The sequence below is a fragment of the Tachypleus tridentatus genome, chromosome 13 (assembly GCF_004210375.1).
Source record: "Tachypleus tridentatus isolate NWPU-2018 chromosome 13, ASM421037v1, whole genome shotgun sequence".
Classification (NCBI taxonomy): domain Eukaryota; kingdom Metazoa; phylum Arthropoda; class Merostomata; order Xiphosura; family Limulidae; genus Tachypleus; species Tachypleus tridentatus.
The window spans coordinates 261395144-261413951 of NC_134837.1; the positions used below are offsets into that span (position 1 = coordinate 261395144).

At 35.4% G+C, this 18808-nt stretch overlaps 2 protein-coding genes across 2 annotated transcripts in view; both read right to left on the reverse strand.

Annotated features, from left to right (window-relative positions):
* Positions 1-18808, reverse strand: part of LOC143238925 (uncharacterized) — a 291462-nt gene that overhangs the window by 102737 nt on the left and 169917 nt on the right. The gene's annotated exons all lie outside the window — the stretch shown is intronic.
* LOC143236534 (uncharacterized) lies at positions 2205-2561 on the reverse strand. Its single transcript, XM_076474839.1, has one exon. The coding sequence runs from the start codon at positions 2559-2561 to the stop codon at positions 2205-2207; it is 357 nt and encodes a 118-aa protein (XP_076330954.1).

The window sequence follows — 18808 nt, forward strand, 5'->3', positions numbered from 1 at the left end:
AACTCGATGTTGCTCATTGAGTTCTACCATGGCATGCCAGACTTCTCTGTTGTCAATCCTTCTTATCAACACGATGTTGCTCATTGAGTTCTACCATGGCATGCCAGACTTCTCTGTTGTCAATCCTTCTTATCAACTCGATGTTGCTCATTGAGTTCTACCATGGCATGCCAGACTTCTCTTTTGTCAATCCTTCTTATCAACTCGATGTTGCTCATTGAGTTCTACCATGGCATGCCAGACTTCTCTGTTGTCAATCCTTCTTATCAACTCGATGTTGCTCATTGAGTTCTACCATGGCAGACTTCTCTGTTGTCAATCCTTCTTATCAACTCGATGTTGCTCATTGAGTTCTACCATGGCATGCCAGACTTCTCTGTTGTCAGTCCTTCTTATCAACACGATGTTGCTCATTGAGTTCTACCATGGCAGACTTCTCTGTTGTCAATCCTTCTTATCAACTCGATGTTGCTCATTGAGTTCTACCATGGCATGCCAGACTTCTCTGTTGTCAATCCTTCTTATCAACACGATGTTGCTCATTGAGTTCTACCATGGCATGCCAGACTTCTCTGTTGTCAATCCTTCTTATCAACACGATGTTGCTCATTGAGTTCTACCATGGCATGCCAGACTTCTCTGTTGTCAATCCTTCTTATCAACTCGATGTTGCTCATTGAGTTCTACCATGGCAGACTTCTCTGTTGTCAATCCTTCTTATCAACTCGATGTTGCTCATTGAGTTCTACCATGGCATGCCAGACTTCTCTGTTGTCAGTCCTTCTTATCAACACGATGTTGCTCATTGAGTTCTACCATGGCAGACTTCTCTGTTGTCAATCCTTCTTATCAACTCGATGTTGCTCATTGAGTTCTACCATGGCATGCCAGACTTCTCTGTTGTCAATCCTTCTTATCAACACGATGTTGCTCATTGAGTTCTACCATGGCATGCCAGACTTCTCTGTTGTCAATCCTTATTATCAACTCGATGTTGCTCATTGAGTTCTTGGTGACATAGTTATTGAGGTTGTCGTTATATTTAGTTCTTTGACACCCTCTGCTTTTCCTCCCTTCTATTTTTCCACATAGCATCTGTTTCTCTATCCCATTCTTCCTACAGATGTGTCCTAGAAATTCCATTTGTCTCTTTCTTATAGTTTTCATGAGGGACCTTTTGTATCCTGCCAGTTCCATGACTTCCACATTTGTTTTTCTTTCAGTTCATGATGTTTTTAGCATTCTTCTAAGGAACCACATTTCAGCAGCTTCTAATCTCTTCTCTGTATCTTTGTTCAGTGTCCAGCTCTCACAGCCACATAAGAGAACAGACCATACATATGATTTCAAGGTGTTAATTTTTAGTGGCATTTGTTATGTTCCTGTTTGTGAATATGGACTTCATTTTATTGAAAGTATCCTTGGACATTGCAATTCTTTTCTTTATTTCTGTGTCACTCTTTGCATTTGATGATATAGTATATCCAAGATATTTGAAGCTTTCGACTTGTTTTATTCTCACGTCCTTGCCGGTTATGCTACATGTGGGTGTAATTGATTGTTTTGAGATAACCATGCACTCTGTTTTCTTTGCGTTTAACTGCAAGCCTTTTTCTTCACTCTCGTCTACTGTTGTTGTGAGGAGAGTCTGTAGATTTCGTTCGCAGTCCGAAATGAGGACTGTGTCAAGAGCGTAGCGCAAGTTGTTGATATTGCATCCGCCTAATTTGACTCCCTGATGTTCATTGATGTTTCGTAGGATTATTTCGCTGTATAAGTTAAAAAGATCTGGTGAAAATACACATCCCTGCCTCACCCCTCTTTCAATTGGTCTATATTCACTCAATTCATTTTCAATTTTGATAGCTGCCATTTGCTGCCAGTAAAGGTTTCTAAGGATTCTTAGATCGTTAGCATCGATGTTCAGGTCTGACAACATGTCGAATAGGTCACCATGTCTCACTTTGTCAAAGGCTTTAGAATAATCGATAAAACATAGATATAAATTCTTTTGTACTTCCAGTGATCTTTCCATGAGCATGTTTAGAGCGAAAATTGCATTTCTAGTGCCTTTATCGGCTACAAATCCAAACTGAGCATCAGAAATATCTGGTCTTATCTTATTCCTCATTCTAGACATGAGCACTCTTAAAAGAACCTTGGTAAGATGACTCATTAGACTACTTATCCTGTGCTGTTTACAGTCAGTTGTTCCGGGCTTTTTCGGCAATGCAATAAAGACTGATTTTTTTAAAGTCTTCCGGTATTTCACCCGTGTCATAAATAGTGTTCAGTAGTTTTGTCACTTCCTGAATTCCCACTTCTTTTAGGGCTAATAAAAGTTCATTGGGTATGTCGTCTGGACCAGCTGCTTTGCCTTTATGTATCTTCTTCATTGCATGTTCCACTTCATCAAGCATAATTGGATGGCCTCCTGTGTCTATTTCTATGTGTGGGGTTGGGTTTCTGTTGTCGTTGTATAGTTCCCCAATATATTTTGACCATCTGTTAAGTATATCTTTTTTATCCATCAAGATTTCTCCATTCTTAGAGACCTTCATGGACCTGGTAAAGGAGCATGCTATATTTCGTGAAGATCCTTTCACAGGAGGTGATGGTTCTGGTAAAAACGTCCATAATAAACGCAAAACTAAATATTTGTGTATATCCCAGAAAGGACCTAATGAGCTTCTATACCAGTTTTGCTAAAGATCCATCTACACCCTACGAAGTAGTTGCATGGACGTATGACGACAGTATTATTATTTTTTACAGATTATTATTATATTTTCTGTATTCTTTCATAGGTAGCGCTAGTCTTCTTTGACCTCAAAACCTGCTGAAACATAATAATATTCCAAGTAAAAATCGAAACCATGAACTTAGAACTTTCCTTTAGAAGAGAGAAAAAAAAAAAAGAAAATTAAGATGGGTGATAATAAAACCCGTTTCTGCGCACATGCTTTAACCAACTAAACTACTCAAAATTTTCACTTTATTGGTTATTCAAGAGCAGAATTTGGCAGACTCCAGACTGTAATCAATTGGCCTCAAAATCTATACTTTTTCTTGTGGTGGTTGGAAGTTGATAGATAAATTTCTAGTAAAGATTCTACAAGCCAGTAATGGTAGAAAAAAATCGATAATTGATAGCTGACAAACGGTGTTATTTAAAAACTGATAAAGCATCGATGTTTGATAACTGGTAGAAATATTGATTATTGATATTAATATCAGTATCTGACGACGCTAGAACCTTTAAGAATTTCGTTTTTTCCAAATTATCACACGAACGTTGTACCGTATTATCGTTATATATTTACATTTGTTGAAGAGAACCTAGAGTAATTATGGTTTGTTTGTTTTGAATTCCACGCAAGTCTACACGAGGGCTATGGCTATCTGCGCTAGCCATCCTTAATTTAGCAGTGTAAGACGAGAGGGAAGGCAGTTAGTCATCACCATCCATCGCCGACTCTTGAACTACTTTTTTACCAGCGAACAGTGACGTTACATTATAACGCTGCCACGGCTGAAAAAGGGAGCATGTTTGGTATGATGGGATTCGAGCCCGCGACCCTCAGGTTGTGAGTCGAGTGCCTTAACCACCAGACCATGCCGGACTTTTTCCTTTGGGAAACCGAATTTCGATGCACGTAATAGACAGTGCACATCTTTATGAAGCTTTACGATTAGCAACATCAACACATAGTTTTATCAGGTTTACCAACATATGAGGTGCCATTCAAAAACTGGTAGTAGCAGAATTTAATGTAAATTAATTTTTGCTGGCGTCGGTTCTTGTTTACCAGCTGGTAATTCCAGGTAAACTTGGTGAAATGTTGTGAACAAAATAAAGTTTTACTGTGTGCAACTAATAAACACTTGGGTGAAACTACATTTATGAAACTAAAATACAAATGAGCTAGAACATTGGTTGTTTACTAGAACATTAGTTGTTTAATACATATGCCTTAGATCAGTAAATGTTTCAGATTAGATCACTGGTTGTTTAATACACATGCCTTAGATCAGTAAATGTTTCAAATTAGATCACTGATTGTTTAATACTAAAGTATTCACTTAGTGAATTTACTGGCAATTTTATTATTATATTTTTCTTTTGGTGTTTGAAATCCTCAAACTCGAATCAAGCTCGTCTGTAAACGGACGCTACTGACCACACGAAAAGACCTCGTTAATAAACGAATGTTACATAACCATACGAAATGAACTTTTAAATAAATGAACATTATATCACTACATCAAATGATCTTGTTAATGAATGAATGTCATATGACCACACGAAATGACCTCGTCAATAAATGAACTCTGTTGACCACACCAATATACCTTATCAATGAATAGTCGCCCCGAACACTTGATATTAAAATAGCTAATTCCAAATATTAATCTTATAATTTAACATATCTTTAATTGTGAACATATTTAATACATTCTATATTTCGTGATCTCATCCACTTTGTCCCAATTTTACAAGTGAGGTACCTTGTATTCTTCCTCACATACTACATAAACATGACATGTTAATCCTTTTATAAGAGATAAAAGAACAAAACTAAATTATGTCTGAAATCATTTCGTGTATTGGACATTGTTTATAAAGTGGCACTAAGCCCCCCTTCAGCCCCCAATATTGTTACCTGCATATATTCATAAAATATAGAAAACACAATCGTCGTTGTTGCTTAACAATTAACATCAAAGAGACATAGATCTGTAGAACTCAACGTATTCATTAAGACGGAAGTATGTGTCATGCATCCCATAGCAAAGTACTGAATGCACTGAAACTCATGCGCTGTATTGCCGCTCCCTGTGTAATGCTATTCTATCTTGAGCTTTGACGAAGATTAGACAACCACGTTGATTTCAAGTTACAACAGATCATCAGGGATTTTACTTGATAAACCAAAGGTTTCACAGGTATTTACCCATTAACTGCATTTATCATTTATTGAAAAGTAAAACATAGCATGCATGTATAAGTGTATTGTGTATGAAGCATTTAGCCGGTGTTGTGTCCTCTGTGAGATCATTTTGCATTGTGTATCAGCCATCCAAAATTGTACTGATGATTGTGGCACACACTTAAAATTGTGACCTACAATCCAATTAATGTTATACTTATGATTAGATAATAACCTTACATGTTAACTGACCAAATAATATTTCTAAACAATTCTAGAATGAATTTTGAAATTGTCATTGGGCTATTTAGAAGTGCCTAATTTAATATAATATAGTAGTTACATTATTGTAACAGGTGCTTGTCACACTTATGATAATAAGAACAATATCACAATCACTAACATGATGAAAGATAGTTAGTCTGACAGTAACCTTACTTTTCCTCAGTGTGTATTAACTTTACATGGGATATTTCGTTTCTGCTGTGTCAACTATGTCTTTATGTTATATTTCTTTTGATTTGTAGCTTTACTCTTAATGGTATATTAAATGTTCAATCTAAGCTAATCTTGATTTTCTTTATTATTATGTATTACCTTGGGTGGAATTTAGGTGAGCTTCCTCTTTTACATATACACATATTTTCATAAACAGATTATTTCTAATTTGTAATAATGAATTATTAATCAGAGAATGAGTTTCCAATGAAACCTGCATTGAAAACGCAGTTCAAAATAGCACACCTTTCTGAAATGTACCTTGGTATTTACATTATTATAATTTACCATCTATACTTCATATTGATGGCACTTTGGGAAGCCCCTCCACAGTTTCCCCAACAAAAATATCCTGTCCCCGCTACTGGAGAAAGTGAAATTTAGGCTACTTACAAATTCCTGAGGTAAAACCTGGAAAGGTTTGGGTTGTTTAAACTATACAACAGGAAGGCGTTTGCCACTATTTTCGAGGTTTACAACCAGACCCATGACCTGACCCAAGACTCTGAGAACCAACGTGGACAAGTAGCAATGAAACGTGCTTCACGTGTTCCACATGTGGTCGTGAATGTAATGGTATAAGTGCAGCGATTACAGGAATGTTTGTTTGATAAAGTGGGTATAATTTATATAGAGTTTAAAACGAATTTAGGAATGATTACACATAAGAAATACATATGTAACCCTTAGTGAAATCTTAAGTGTTAGGTAAGCTCGACATTACATTTATCAAACTGTTTACAATACTGAAATGTGATGTTGGTTCAAGCATATAGTCTCAGAAATAGCAATAGTGATAAGAAATAGTAATGATAAGAAATAGTCTTAGTGATAAGAAATAGTAATGATAAGAAATAGTCTTAGTGATAAGAAATAGTCGTAGTGGTGAGAAATAGTAGTTAGTTAGTTATCACCATTAGATTCCATCTTGGAACCTAGGGCCTCAATCGCTTGCGGCTTCTTCAACAAGTATTTAAGTGGGTAGGTTGTTAGCCCACTGAAGAAATTGTAGTAATGATAAAAAATAGTAGTGTTAAGAAATAGTAGTGGTGATAAGAAATCGTAACTAATTAAAATGCATGCAGTAATCCTGCTGCTGATTTCCTTGTAAGTTAATTAGAATTTTCACACATTTTACTCCATGTTAAATGTATTCTGGACAAACATATACATACACACAAAATGATTTATAAAGATTTTAATTATTAAAAACTAAAGTCATTAAACTTTTGATTGTTTGTTTGTTTGTTTTGAAATTTCGCGCAAAGCTACAACAGGGCTATCTGCGCTAGCCGTCCCTAATTTTGCAGTGTAAGACTAGAGGGAAGGCAGCTAGTGATCGCCTCCCACCGTCAACTCTTGGGCTACTCTTTTACAAAGGAATAGTGGGATTGACCGTCACATTATAACGCCCCCACAGCTGAAAGGGAGAGCATGTTTGGTGCGACCGGGATTTGAACCCGCAACCTTCAGATTACGAGTCGCACGCCTTAACACTCTATGCCATGCCGGGCCTAACTTTTGATTAATCATGGTTCCGTCGGTCCAGGTCTGATGAAGAAAGAGCTTATATGGAGATATCCCAGTCGATTTGACTGAGCAGCTGAATCAAATATTCATCAAAATGATTACTGCATTGACAATGAATCACACCAAACATGCTCACCCTTTAATCCGTGGGGACGTTACACCGTGACAGCAATCCCACTAGTCGTTGGTAAAAGAGTAGCCCAAGAGTTGGCAATGGTTACCAGCTGCCTTCTCTCTAGTCTTACACTGGTAAATTAGGGGCGGCTAGTGAAGATAGCCCTCGAGTAGCTTTGCGCGAAATTCAAAACAAACCAACAAACAAACAATTGACAATGAAACATTAAAGAAAAGAAACGGACACAATAATATCAGCCTTTCCAAAAAAGGGAAGTGACATTTAAATCATATATGAGAAAGCGCTAGTTTCAATATTTTATGAAACTAACGACACAATAAAGCCCGAAGATTTAAGTTCAAGATGACGTCACCAGCGATTCTCAAATTAAAAATTCCATTTCTGCAATGAAACAGCTTTTTAGCAACACTTTAATGAAAGTTGGATTGAACGATGGTATATTGCCCAGTATGGTACCACCATTGTATAATCCGTATAAACTCCCTTATGTCATATTTTCTTTAATACTTTTACATTTCTTTTGTAGCTCGGTGGTTAGGGCACTCTACTCGCAATCTGAAGGTCGTAGGTTTGAAACCCCGTCTCACCAAACTTGTTAGCTTTTTCAGCCGTGGGGTTGTTATAATGTATCAGTCAATCCTACTATTCGTTGGTAACAAGAGTAGCCCAAGAGCTGGCAGTAAGTTGTTAGAACTAGCTGCCTTCTCTCTCGTCTTACGCTGCTTAATTTGGGACGGCTAACACTCGTGTAGCTTTGCGCGAATTAAAAAAACAAACAAATTCTTTTAGTTTAAGATATCTCACCGAGCTTCATTCATCGATATTTATCGAAATAACCCAAAATCATTAGTTTCTGAAATGACCTTTTTTAGGTTCTGTAGTAAAAGATACTGGACTGGCTCGTGTGGCAGATGTTAGTAGTGCAAATAACTTATTTTTTATAATGTAAAGTGTCTAAACTGTGGATTTATTTGTTAACAACATTTAAACAAAATGATAAACTACTAAACTCTGCAAAATAAAAGTTGGGTGCTCAGTGCTTGAACTATATTTTTCTTTTACTAAACACAGTTTAGCAACGAGGATGACATTTCTCGAAACTAGTTTAACCCAAAGATGAAAAATAAAATTTTGTTCTTTGTTAGCTACGGCATATCGGCTCATAGTTTCTTTTCCAAGTACAATAGTTTTAACTCATAGCTTCATCTAATTGCAGCCGCGACCTTTGAGAATTCCTTCTTGTTTAACCACTAATTGGAATCGAAATCATCGTTAGATTTTATAATACAATCCTTCTAACTGTCATTACCAACTGCTCTCTAAAACAGTGTAGTTATATATATATTTTGACGTTAAGTTACACAATGGACTAACTACACTGTGTCCGCCTCGGTGATTAAATCCCAAATTTTATAGTGATAAGCCTTAAACTTATCGCTGATCCAATAGGGAATCTCTGCATTTAAATAAAACATGTAGCCCTGATTTAAAACGTAGCAATAAACGATATCAAACACTACATAGAAGCTCTACCTTTACTTATAATTTGCTGATGTTCCAAAAACACTGAAAAGAATTAATAAAAATAAAAGTAATATATAATTTTATCAACAGAAATAGAGGAAAATTCAGTAAGAAATTCTTAAAAATAAAGTTAGCTAAATCCAGCAGTTTATTATTTTCAAGGCAAATCAGAGAATCGATTTTTTCTCCACGATTATCTTAAAACAAGTTCAACAAATTAATCTTTCTTCGTGGTAAGGCTATCTTAAGGCACTGTTCATGGTAAGATTATCTTAAGACACTGTTCCATAAGTTTCCTACCAGACAATTAAGGATAAATAAATCTTTCTTCGTGGTAAGATTATGTTAAGGCACTGATCGTGGTAAAATTATCACAAGGCATTGTTCGTAGTTAGCATATCTTAAAGCAATGTTCGTGGTAAGATTATATTAAAGCAATGTTTGTGGTAAGATTATATTAAAGCAATGTTTGTGGTAAGATTATATTAAGACACTGTTTATGGTACGATTATATTATAAAATGATCGTAAGATTATATTAAAGCACTGTTCATGGCAAGATTATCTTAAGACACTGTTCGTAGTTAGCTTATCTTAAAGCAATGTTCGTGGTAAGATTATCTTAAAGCAATGTTCGTGGTAAGATTATCTTAAAGCACTGTTCATGGTAAGATTATGTTAAAGCAATATTCGTGGTAAGATCATATTAAAGTACTGTTCATGGTAAGATTATATTAAAGCACTGTTCATGGCAAGATTATCTTTTAAGACACTGTTCGTAGTTAGCTTATCTTAAAGCAATGTTCGTGGTAAGATTATCTTAAAGCAATGTTCGTGGTAAGATTATCTTAAAGCACTGTTCATGGTAAGATTATGTTAAAGCAATATTCGTGGTAAGATCATATTAAAGTACTGTTCATGGTAAGATTATCTTAAAGCACTGTTCATGGTACGATTATATTAAAGCAATGTTCGTGGTAAGATTGTCTTAAGGCACTGTTCGTAGTTAGCTTATCTTAAAGCAATGTTCGTGGTAAGATTATATTAAGACACTGTTCGTGGTATGATTATCTTAAGGCACTGTTCTCGGTAAGATCATTGTAAGACACTGTTCAAGGTAAGAGTATATTAAGGTAGTGTTCGTGGTAAGATTATCTTAAGGGACTGTTCCTAGTTAGATTATCTTAAAGCACTGTTCGTGGTTAGATTATCTTTCGTTTGGTAAATGTTAACAAGTTCTACTCACTTGATATTGTACTCTAATCCTACTGTGGATCTCAAGTTTCATAATTTGCTTTAGTAACCGTAATATCTCTTCAGAAGCACATCGGTATGTCTGCAGACTCACACCGCTATAAACGTGGTTACAATATCCGTGGTGACCAGAGCACAGATAACTCCTTCTGTAGCTTTGTGCTCAATTCCAAATAATCAATCAATCAATCAATTAACGAAATAATCGAAAATTGCTTCTTTTTTTTAACCTACAGAAATAAGAAAATATAGGGTTAAGAATAAAATAGCAGTTAGACAAATTGTCATTTATCTATACTACAAGATTTAGTAACGATGTTTTAAGCCTACACTAAATGAACAGCTCTCATTTCTAAGGAAACAAGCAGTATTTGTCTACACAGTAAATACTGGAATTTCGTACAGTTGTCTGCTTAGAATCTGTTATGTGAGACGAGGTATTAATGTACTAAACAATGGTCTGTTTGGACGCCCTTTAATTATTGTTTGAAACATAACATTAACGACATGCTATGTATACTAGAAAACAATGGTCTGTTTGGACGTCCTTTAATTATTGTTTGAAACATAACATTAACGACATGCTATGTATACTAGAAAACAATGGTCTGTTTGGACGTCCTTTAATTATTGTTTGAAACAAAACATTAACGACATGCTATGTATACTAGAAAACAATGGTCTGTTTGGACGTCCTTTAATTATTGTTTGAAACAAAACATTAACGACATGCTATGTATACTAGAAAACAATGGTCTGTTTGGACGTCCTTTAATTATTGTTTAAAACATAACATTAACGACATGCTATGTATACTAGAAAACAATGGTCTGTTTGGACGTCCTTTAATTATTGTGTGAAACAAAACATTAACGACATGCTATGTATACTAGAAAACAATGGTCTGTTTGGACGTCCTTTAATTATTGTGTGAAACAAAACATTAACGACATGCTATGTATACTAGAAAACAATGGTCTGTTTGGACGTCCTTTAATTATTGTGTGAAACAAAACATTAACGACATGCTATGTATACTAGAAAACAATGGTCTGTTTGGACGTCCTTTAATTATTGTGTGAAACAAAACATTAACGACATGCTATGTATACTAGAAAACAATGGTCTGTTTGGACGTCCTTAATTATTGTGTGAAACAAAACATTAACGACATGCTATGTATACTAGAAAACAATATCTGGTGTACATTTATTAAACAGGTGTTAAAGAAATACTATAACAACAATTAAACCACCATAGGTATTGAAGAAAGGAAGACAAGGTTCTTAAATATTCTAAGACTTCGACAACTCATGTATTTTTTATTTGTGTTATTAAACAAAAAAAACTGCGAAATAACAAGGACAAGTAATCAACCACCCTAAATGGCACACATTAAAAACAAACTTTTGGGGACGAACTGCGTCAGCTACGATAAACTCTGTGCGTTTCTGGAAACGAGTTTTTTTTTTTTTTTGGTATGTGTTTTTTTTCTTCCACGTTAGCTCCATTACGTTCTTAGAAAGAAAACTTGTATGAAACCTGATTGTGTTCGATAAATGATTTATATCATCAGAACGTATGACAGTTTTTATGAAAATGATTAATTATGAGGCTACAAATGAACGGCAGAGCAGAGAAGGTAGAGTTCAGAAATGTGAAATGGATTTTCGATGTTCTAGATAAAAACTGATGGAAATGGAAGTAGTAAATTATAAGTAAAATATCACTCGTGCGATTTGGCTACAGACTGAAAGGAGATCATTTAATAACTTTGAGTGATTTCTCATTCGCTCTGTCGTCCCTAAAATAATGATTGTTATCAACACTAGCTGGCGCTGTTTACTTTCAGAAGAAAAATGTCGTCTATGGCTCGTATTTTCAGGAACATTTTTAACGGTTAAAAAGCACGTTTGACTTTAGTAACTAACAGTAGTGTTTATTCATTTGTATATTAAATGTTACTAGCTTATTATTCACGACAAACACATGAGACAACCATTTCTTCCTATTTCGACAGGTAATGTCTATTTTGTCTCGATACATCGAGAAAATATTATAGCCATTAGAGATAACCTAGACACATAGTTTTATGACTTCTTCATAACCGCCTACGTTCATGTAACGTACGACTACATTATTTTTAAAGTTCATTGGCCCACTGATACTTGATTGCCTAGGAAACGTCTTACTGGTTTAACAAAGTTATTTGTTGTATATTTGTAACCTTGACAACGGAGCTGTTAAACCGTGGAGTAAGTGTTAAGAATTTGTATAATAGAAAAATAAAACACGGAAGTAATTAAGCTTTTTTTAATATTAATTGAAAACAAACTTCCAATCGCTTTACAGAATCCAGATGACTCTTAAACAACAAAATTTTAAATCTTTCCTCTTGCGATGTTCCAATTTCGGTTTATCAAATTATAATCTATATTATCACCACTAAGAGTTTCAAGGACGAAAATACTGTAGTTTAATGAAACAACCTTCTAAACTAATCCAATCCTCAGTGACGAGATTCATTCTAATGACTTATAAACTAATAGCTGAGTTTAACTAATAGTCCAGCTGATCCTAAGAGTCTTAATTTGGACGTCTTAATATCTTGTAGCATCAGATATTTTGTGTATGCCCTCGACTTTTTATTTGTCTCGATTCGTGGAAACGGTGAATGATTCATATATCCGTTTCAGTTTATATAAAGTTATCATGACATGTAGCGTCCAGCTAACCTTAATGAGACAGACCTTTCTTTTAATGTTAAACAGAACATAATGAGGTTAGAAACTTGCTCGATCCCTGGATTCTTGATGACCAGAAACCCACTTGAGATCCCTAGATTACAAAATAAGTGAACTGAACATGAAGTGAAAGCTCAACTGAACTATAAACAAACTTATAGTTTTAATATGATGTGTAAATTTGAACAGGAAGTTATTTTTCTTAGTAAGCCTAAAGGCTTTACTTGGCGTAGAAATTCAATCAACATTAAGTTACATAAACATATAGTCTCGACATGAATTGAGATTAAAGAAACTCCCATAAAAACCGCAAAATACAAACTGTATAGCTACAAATTTGTATGTATCTCTCTATTGACCGAATGAATCTCACGTTACACCCTGCGAAGTAGTTACATAGACATACAACAGACAGTACTATTATAAGTATATAATTAAAAAATGCAAAGTGCAAAACTGAAACTTTGTCTATGTTTCTTCTTCTTCGTGTGTCAAATCTGCGGCAGACATCGACGACCATGGCGGACTTCTCTCTTGTCAATCCTTCTTATCAACTCGATGTTGCTCATTGAGTTCTACTATGGCATGCCAGACTTCTCTGTTGTCAATCCTTCTTATCAACTCGATGTTGCTCATTGAGTTCTACCATGGCATGGCAGACTTCTCTGTTGTCAATCCTTCTTATCAACTCGATGTTGCTCATTGAGTTCTACCATGGCATGCCAGACTTCTCTGTTGTCAATCCTTCTTATCAACTCGATGTTGCTCATTGAGTTCTACCATGGCATGCCAGACTTCTCTGTTGTCAATCCTTCTTATCAACTCGATGTTGCTCATTGAGTTCTACCATGGCATGCCAGACTTCTCTGTTGTCAATCCTTCTTATCAACTCGATGTTGCTCATTGAGTTCTACCATGGCATGCCAGACTTCTCTGTTGTCAATCCTTCTTTTCAACTCGATGTTGCTCATTGAGTTCTACCATGGCATGCCAGACTTCTCTGTTGTCAATCCTTCTTTTCAACTCGATGTTGCTCATTGAGTTCTACCATGGCATGCCAGACTTCTCTGTTGTCAATCCTTCTTATCAACACGATGTTGCTCATTGAGTTCTACCATGGCATGCCAGACTTCTCTGTTGTCAATCCTTCTTATCAACTCGATGTTGCTCATTGAGTTCTACCATGGCATGCCAGACTTCTCTGTTGTCAATCCTTCTTAACAACTCGATGTTGCTCATTGAGTTCTACCATGGCATGCCAGACTTCTCTGTTGTCAGTCCTTCTTATCAACTCGATGTTGTTCATTGAGTTCTTGGTAACATGGTTATTGAGGCTCTCGATATATTTAGTTCTTTGACACCCTCTGCTTTTCCTCCTCTTCTATTTTTCCACATAGCATCTGTTTCTCTATCCCATTCTTCCTACAGATGTGTCCTAGAAATTCCATTTGTCTCTATCTTATAGTTTTCATGAGGGACCTTTTGTATCCTGCCAGTTCCATGACTTCCACATTTGTTTTCTTTCAGTCCATGATATTTTTAGCATTTTTCTAAGAACCACATTTCAGCAGCTTCTAATCTCTTCTCTGTATCTTTGTTCAGTTTCCAGCTCTCACAGCCATATAAGAGAACAGACCATACATATGATTTCAAGGTGTTAATTTTTAGTGACATTTGTTATGTTCCTGTTTGTGAATATGGACTTCACTTTATTGAAAGTATCCTTGGACATTGCAATTCTTTTCTTTATTTCTGTGTCACTCTTTGCATTTGATGTTATAGTATATCCAAGATATTTGAAGATTTCGACTTGTTTTATTCTCACGTCCTTGCCGGTTATGCTACATGTGGGTGTAATTGATTGTTTTGAGATAACCATGCACTCTGTTTTCTTTGCATTTAACTGCAAGCCTTTTTCTTCACTCTCGTCTACTGTTGTTGTGAGGAGAGTCTGTAGATTTCGTTCGAAGTCCGCAATGAGGACTGTGTCATCAGCGTAGCGCAAGTTGTTGATATTGCATCCGCCTACTTTGACTCCTTGATGTTCATTGATGTTTCATAGGATTATTTCGCTGTATAAGTTAAAAAGATCTGGTGAAAATACACATCCCTGCCTCACCCCTCTTTCAATTGGTCTATATTCACTCAATTCATTTTCAATTTTGATAGCTGCCATTTGCTGCCAGTAAAGGTTTCTAAAGATTCTTAGATCGTTAGCATCGATGTTCAGGTCTGACAACATGTCGAATAGGTCACCATGTCTCACTTTGTCAAAGGCTTTAGAATAATCGATAAAACATAGATATAAATCTTTTTGTACTTCCAGTGATCTTTCCATGAGCATGTTTAGAGCGAAAATTGCATTTCTAGTGCCTTTATCGGCTATAAATCCAAACTGAGCATCAGAAATATCTGGTCTTATCTTATTCCTCATTCTAGACATGAGCACTCTTAAAAGAACCTTGGTGAGGTGACTCATTAGACTACTTATCCTGTGCTGTTTACAGTCAGTTGTTCCGGGCTTTTTCGGCAATGCAATAAAGACTGATTTTTAAGGTCTTCCGGTATTTCACCCGTGTCATAAATAGTGTTCAGTAGTTTTGTCACTTCCTGAATTCCCACTTCTTTTAGGGCTAATAAAAGTTCATTGGGTATGTCGTCTGGACCAGCTGCTTTGCCTTTATGTATCTTCTTCATTGCATGTTCCACTTCATCAAGCATAATTGGATGGCCTTCTGTGTCTATTTCTATGTGTGGGGTTGGGCTTCTGTTGTCGTTATATAGTTCCCCAATATATTCTGACCATCTGTTAAGTATATCTTTTTTATCCATCAAGATTTCTCCATTCTTAGAGACCTTCATGGACCTGGTAAAGGAGCATGCTATATTTCGTGAAGATCCTTTCACAGGAGGTGAGGGTTCTGGTAAAAAACGTCCATAATAAACGCAAAACTAAATATTTGTGTATATCCCAGAAAGGACCTAATGAGCTTCTATACCAGTTTTGCTAAAGATCCATCTACACCCTACGAAGTAGTTGCATGGACGTATGACGACAGTATTATTATTTTTTACAGATTATTATTATATTTTCTGTATTCTTTCATAGGTAGCGCTAGTCTTCTTTGACCTCAAAACCTGCTGAAACATAATAAAATTCCAAGTAAAAATCGAAACCATGAACTTAGAACTTTCCTTTAGAAGAGAGGAAAAAAAAAAGAAAATTAAGATGGGTGATAATAAAACCCGTTTCTGCGCACATGCTTTAACCAACTAAACTACTCAAAATTTTCACTTTATTGGTTATTCAAGAGCAGAATTTGGCAGACTCCAGACTGTAATCAATTGGCCTCAAAATCTATACTTTTTCTTGTGGTGGTTGGAAGTTGATAGATAAATTTCTAGTAAAGATTCTACAAGCCAGTAATGGTAGAAAAAAATCGATAATTGATAGCTGACAAACGGTGTTATTTAAAAACTGATAAAGCATCGATGTTTGATAACTGGTAGAAATATTGATTATTGATATTAATATCAGTATCTGACGACGCTAGAACCTTTAAGAATTTCGTTTTTTTCCAAATTATCACACGAACGTTGTACCGTATTATCGTTATATATTTACATTTGTTGAAGAGAACCTAGAGTAATTATGGTTTGTTTGTATTGAATTCCACGCAAGTCTACACGAGGGCTATGGCTATCTGCGCTAGCCATCCCTAATTTAGCAGTGTAAGACGAGAGGGAAGGCAGTTAGTCATCACCATCCATCGCCGACTCTTGAACTACTTTTTTACCAGCGAACAGTGACGTTACATTATAACGCTGCCACGGCTGAAAAAGGGAGCATGTTTGGTATGATGGGATTCGAGCCCGCGACCCTCAGGTTGTGAGTCGAGTGCCTTAACCACCAGACCATGCCGGACTTTTTCCTTTGGGAAACCGAATTTCGATGCACGTAATAGACAGTGCACATCTTTATGAAGCTTTACGATTAGCAACATCAACACATAGTTTTATCAGGTTTACCAACATATGAGGTGCCATTCAAAACTGGTAGTAGCAGAATTTAATGTAAATTAATTTTTGCTGGCGTCGGTTCTTGTTTACCAGCTGGTAATTCCAGGTAAACTTGGTGAAATGTTGTGAACAAAATAAAGTTTTACTGTGTGCAACTAATAAACACTTGGGTGAAACTACATTTATGAAACTAAAATACAAATGAGCTAGAACATTGGTTGTTTACTAGAACATTAGTTGTTTAATACATATGCCTTAGATCAGTAAATGTTTCAGATTAGATCACTGGTTGTTTAATACACATGCCTTAGATCAGTAAATGTTTCAAATTAGATCACTGATTGTTTAATACTAAAGTATTCACTTAGTGAATTTACTGGCAATTTTATTATTATATTTTTCTTTTGGTGTTTGAAATCCTCAAACTCGAATCAAGCTCGTCTGTAAACGGACGCTACTGACCACACGAAAAGACCTCGTTAATAAACGAATGTTACATGACCATACGAAATGAACTTTTAAATAAATGAACATTATATCACTACATCAAATGATCTTGTTAATGAATGAATGTCATATGACCACACGAAATGACCTCGTCAATAAATGAACTCTGTTGACCACACCAATATACCTTATCAATGAATAGTCGCCCCGAACACTTGATATTAAAATAGCTAATTCCAAATATTAATCTTATAATTTAACATATCTTTAATTGTGAACATATTTAATACATTCTATATTTCGTGATCTCATCCACTTTGTCCCAATTTTACAAGTGAGGTACCTTGTATTCTTCCTCACATACTACATAAACATGACATGTTAATCCTTTTATAAGAGATAAAAGAACAAAACTAAATTATGTCTGAAATCATTTCGTGTATTGGACATTGTTTATAAAGTGGCACTAAGCCCCCTTCAGCCCCCAATATTGTTACCTGCATATATTCATAAAATATAGAAAACACAATCGTCGTTGTTGCTTAACAATTAACATCAAAGAGACATAGATCTGTAGAACTCAACGTATTCATTAAGACGGAAGTATGTGTCATGCATCCCATAGCAAAGTACTGAATGCACTGAAACTCATGCGCTGTATTGCCGCTCCCTGTGTAATGCTATTCTATCTTGAGCTTTGACGAAGATTAGACAACCACGTTGATTTCAAGTTACAACAGATCATCAGGGATTTTACTTGATAAACCAAAGGTTTCACAGGTATTTACCCATTAACTGCATTTATCATTTATTGAAAAGTAAAACATAGCATGCATGTATAAGTGTATTGTGTATAGGTCAAAACTATGAAGCATTTAGCCGGTGTTGTGTCCTCTGTGAGATCATTTTGCATTGTGTATCAGCCATCCAAAATTGTACTGATGATTGTGGCACACACTTAAAATTGTGACCTACAATCCAATTAATGTTATACTTATGATTAGATAATAACCTTACATGTTAACTGACCAAATAATATTTCTAAACAATTCTAGAATGAATTTTGAAATTGTCATTGGGCTATTTAGAAGTGCCTAATTTAATATAATATAGTAGTTACATTATTGTAACAGGTGCTTGTCACACTTATGATAATAAGAACAATATCACAATCACTATCATGATGAAAGATAGTTAGCCTGATAGTGACCTTACTTTTCCTCAGTGTGTATTAACTTTACATGGGATATTTCGTTTCTGCTATGTAAACTATGTCTTTATGTTATATTTCTTTTGATTTGTAGCTTTACTCTTAATGGTATATTAAATGTTCAATCTAAGCTAATCTTGATTTTCTTTATTATTATATATTACCTTGGGTGGAATTTAGGTGAGCTTCCTCTTTACATATACACATATTTTCATACACAGATTATTTCTAATTTGTAATAATGAATTATTAATCAGAGAATGAGTTTCCAATGAAACCTGCATTGAAAACGCAGTTCAAAATAGCACACCTTTCTGAAATGTACCTTGGTATTTACATTATTATAATTTACCATCTATACTTCATATTGATGGCACTTTGGGAAGCCCCTCCACAGTTTCCCCAACAAAAAATATCCTGTCCCCGCTACTGGAGAAAGTGAAATTTAGGCTACTTACAAATTCCTGAGGTAAAACCTGGAAAGGTTTGGGTTGTTTAAACTATACAACAGGAAG

Bases quoted from the DNA above. Each gene is read 5' to 3' on its own strand.
- LOC143236534 (XM_076474839.1), bottom strand. From the start codon at position 2,561: ATGAAGGTCTCTAAGAATGGAGAAATCTTGATGGATAAAAAAGATATA.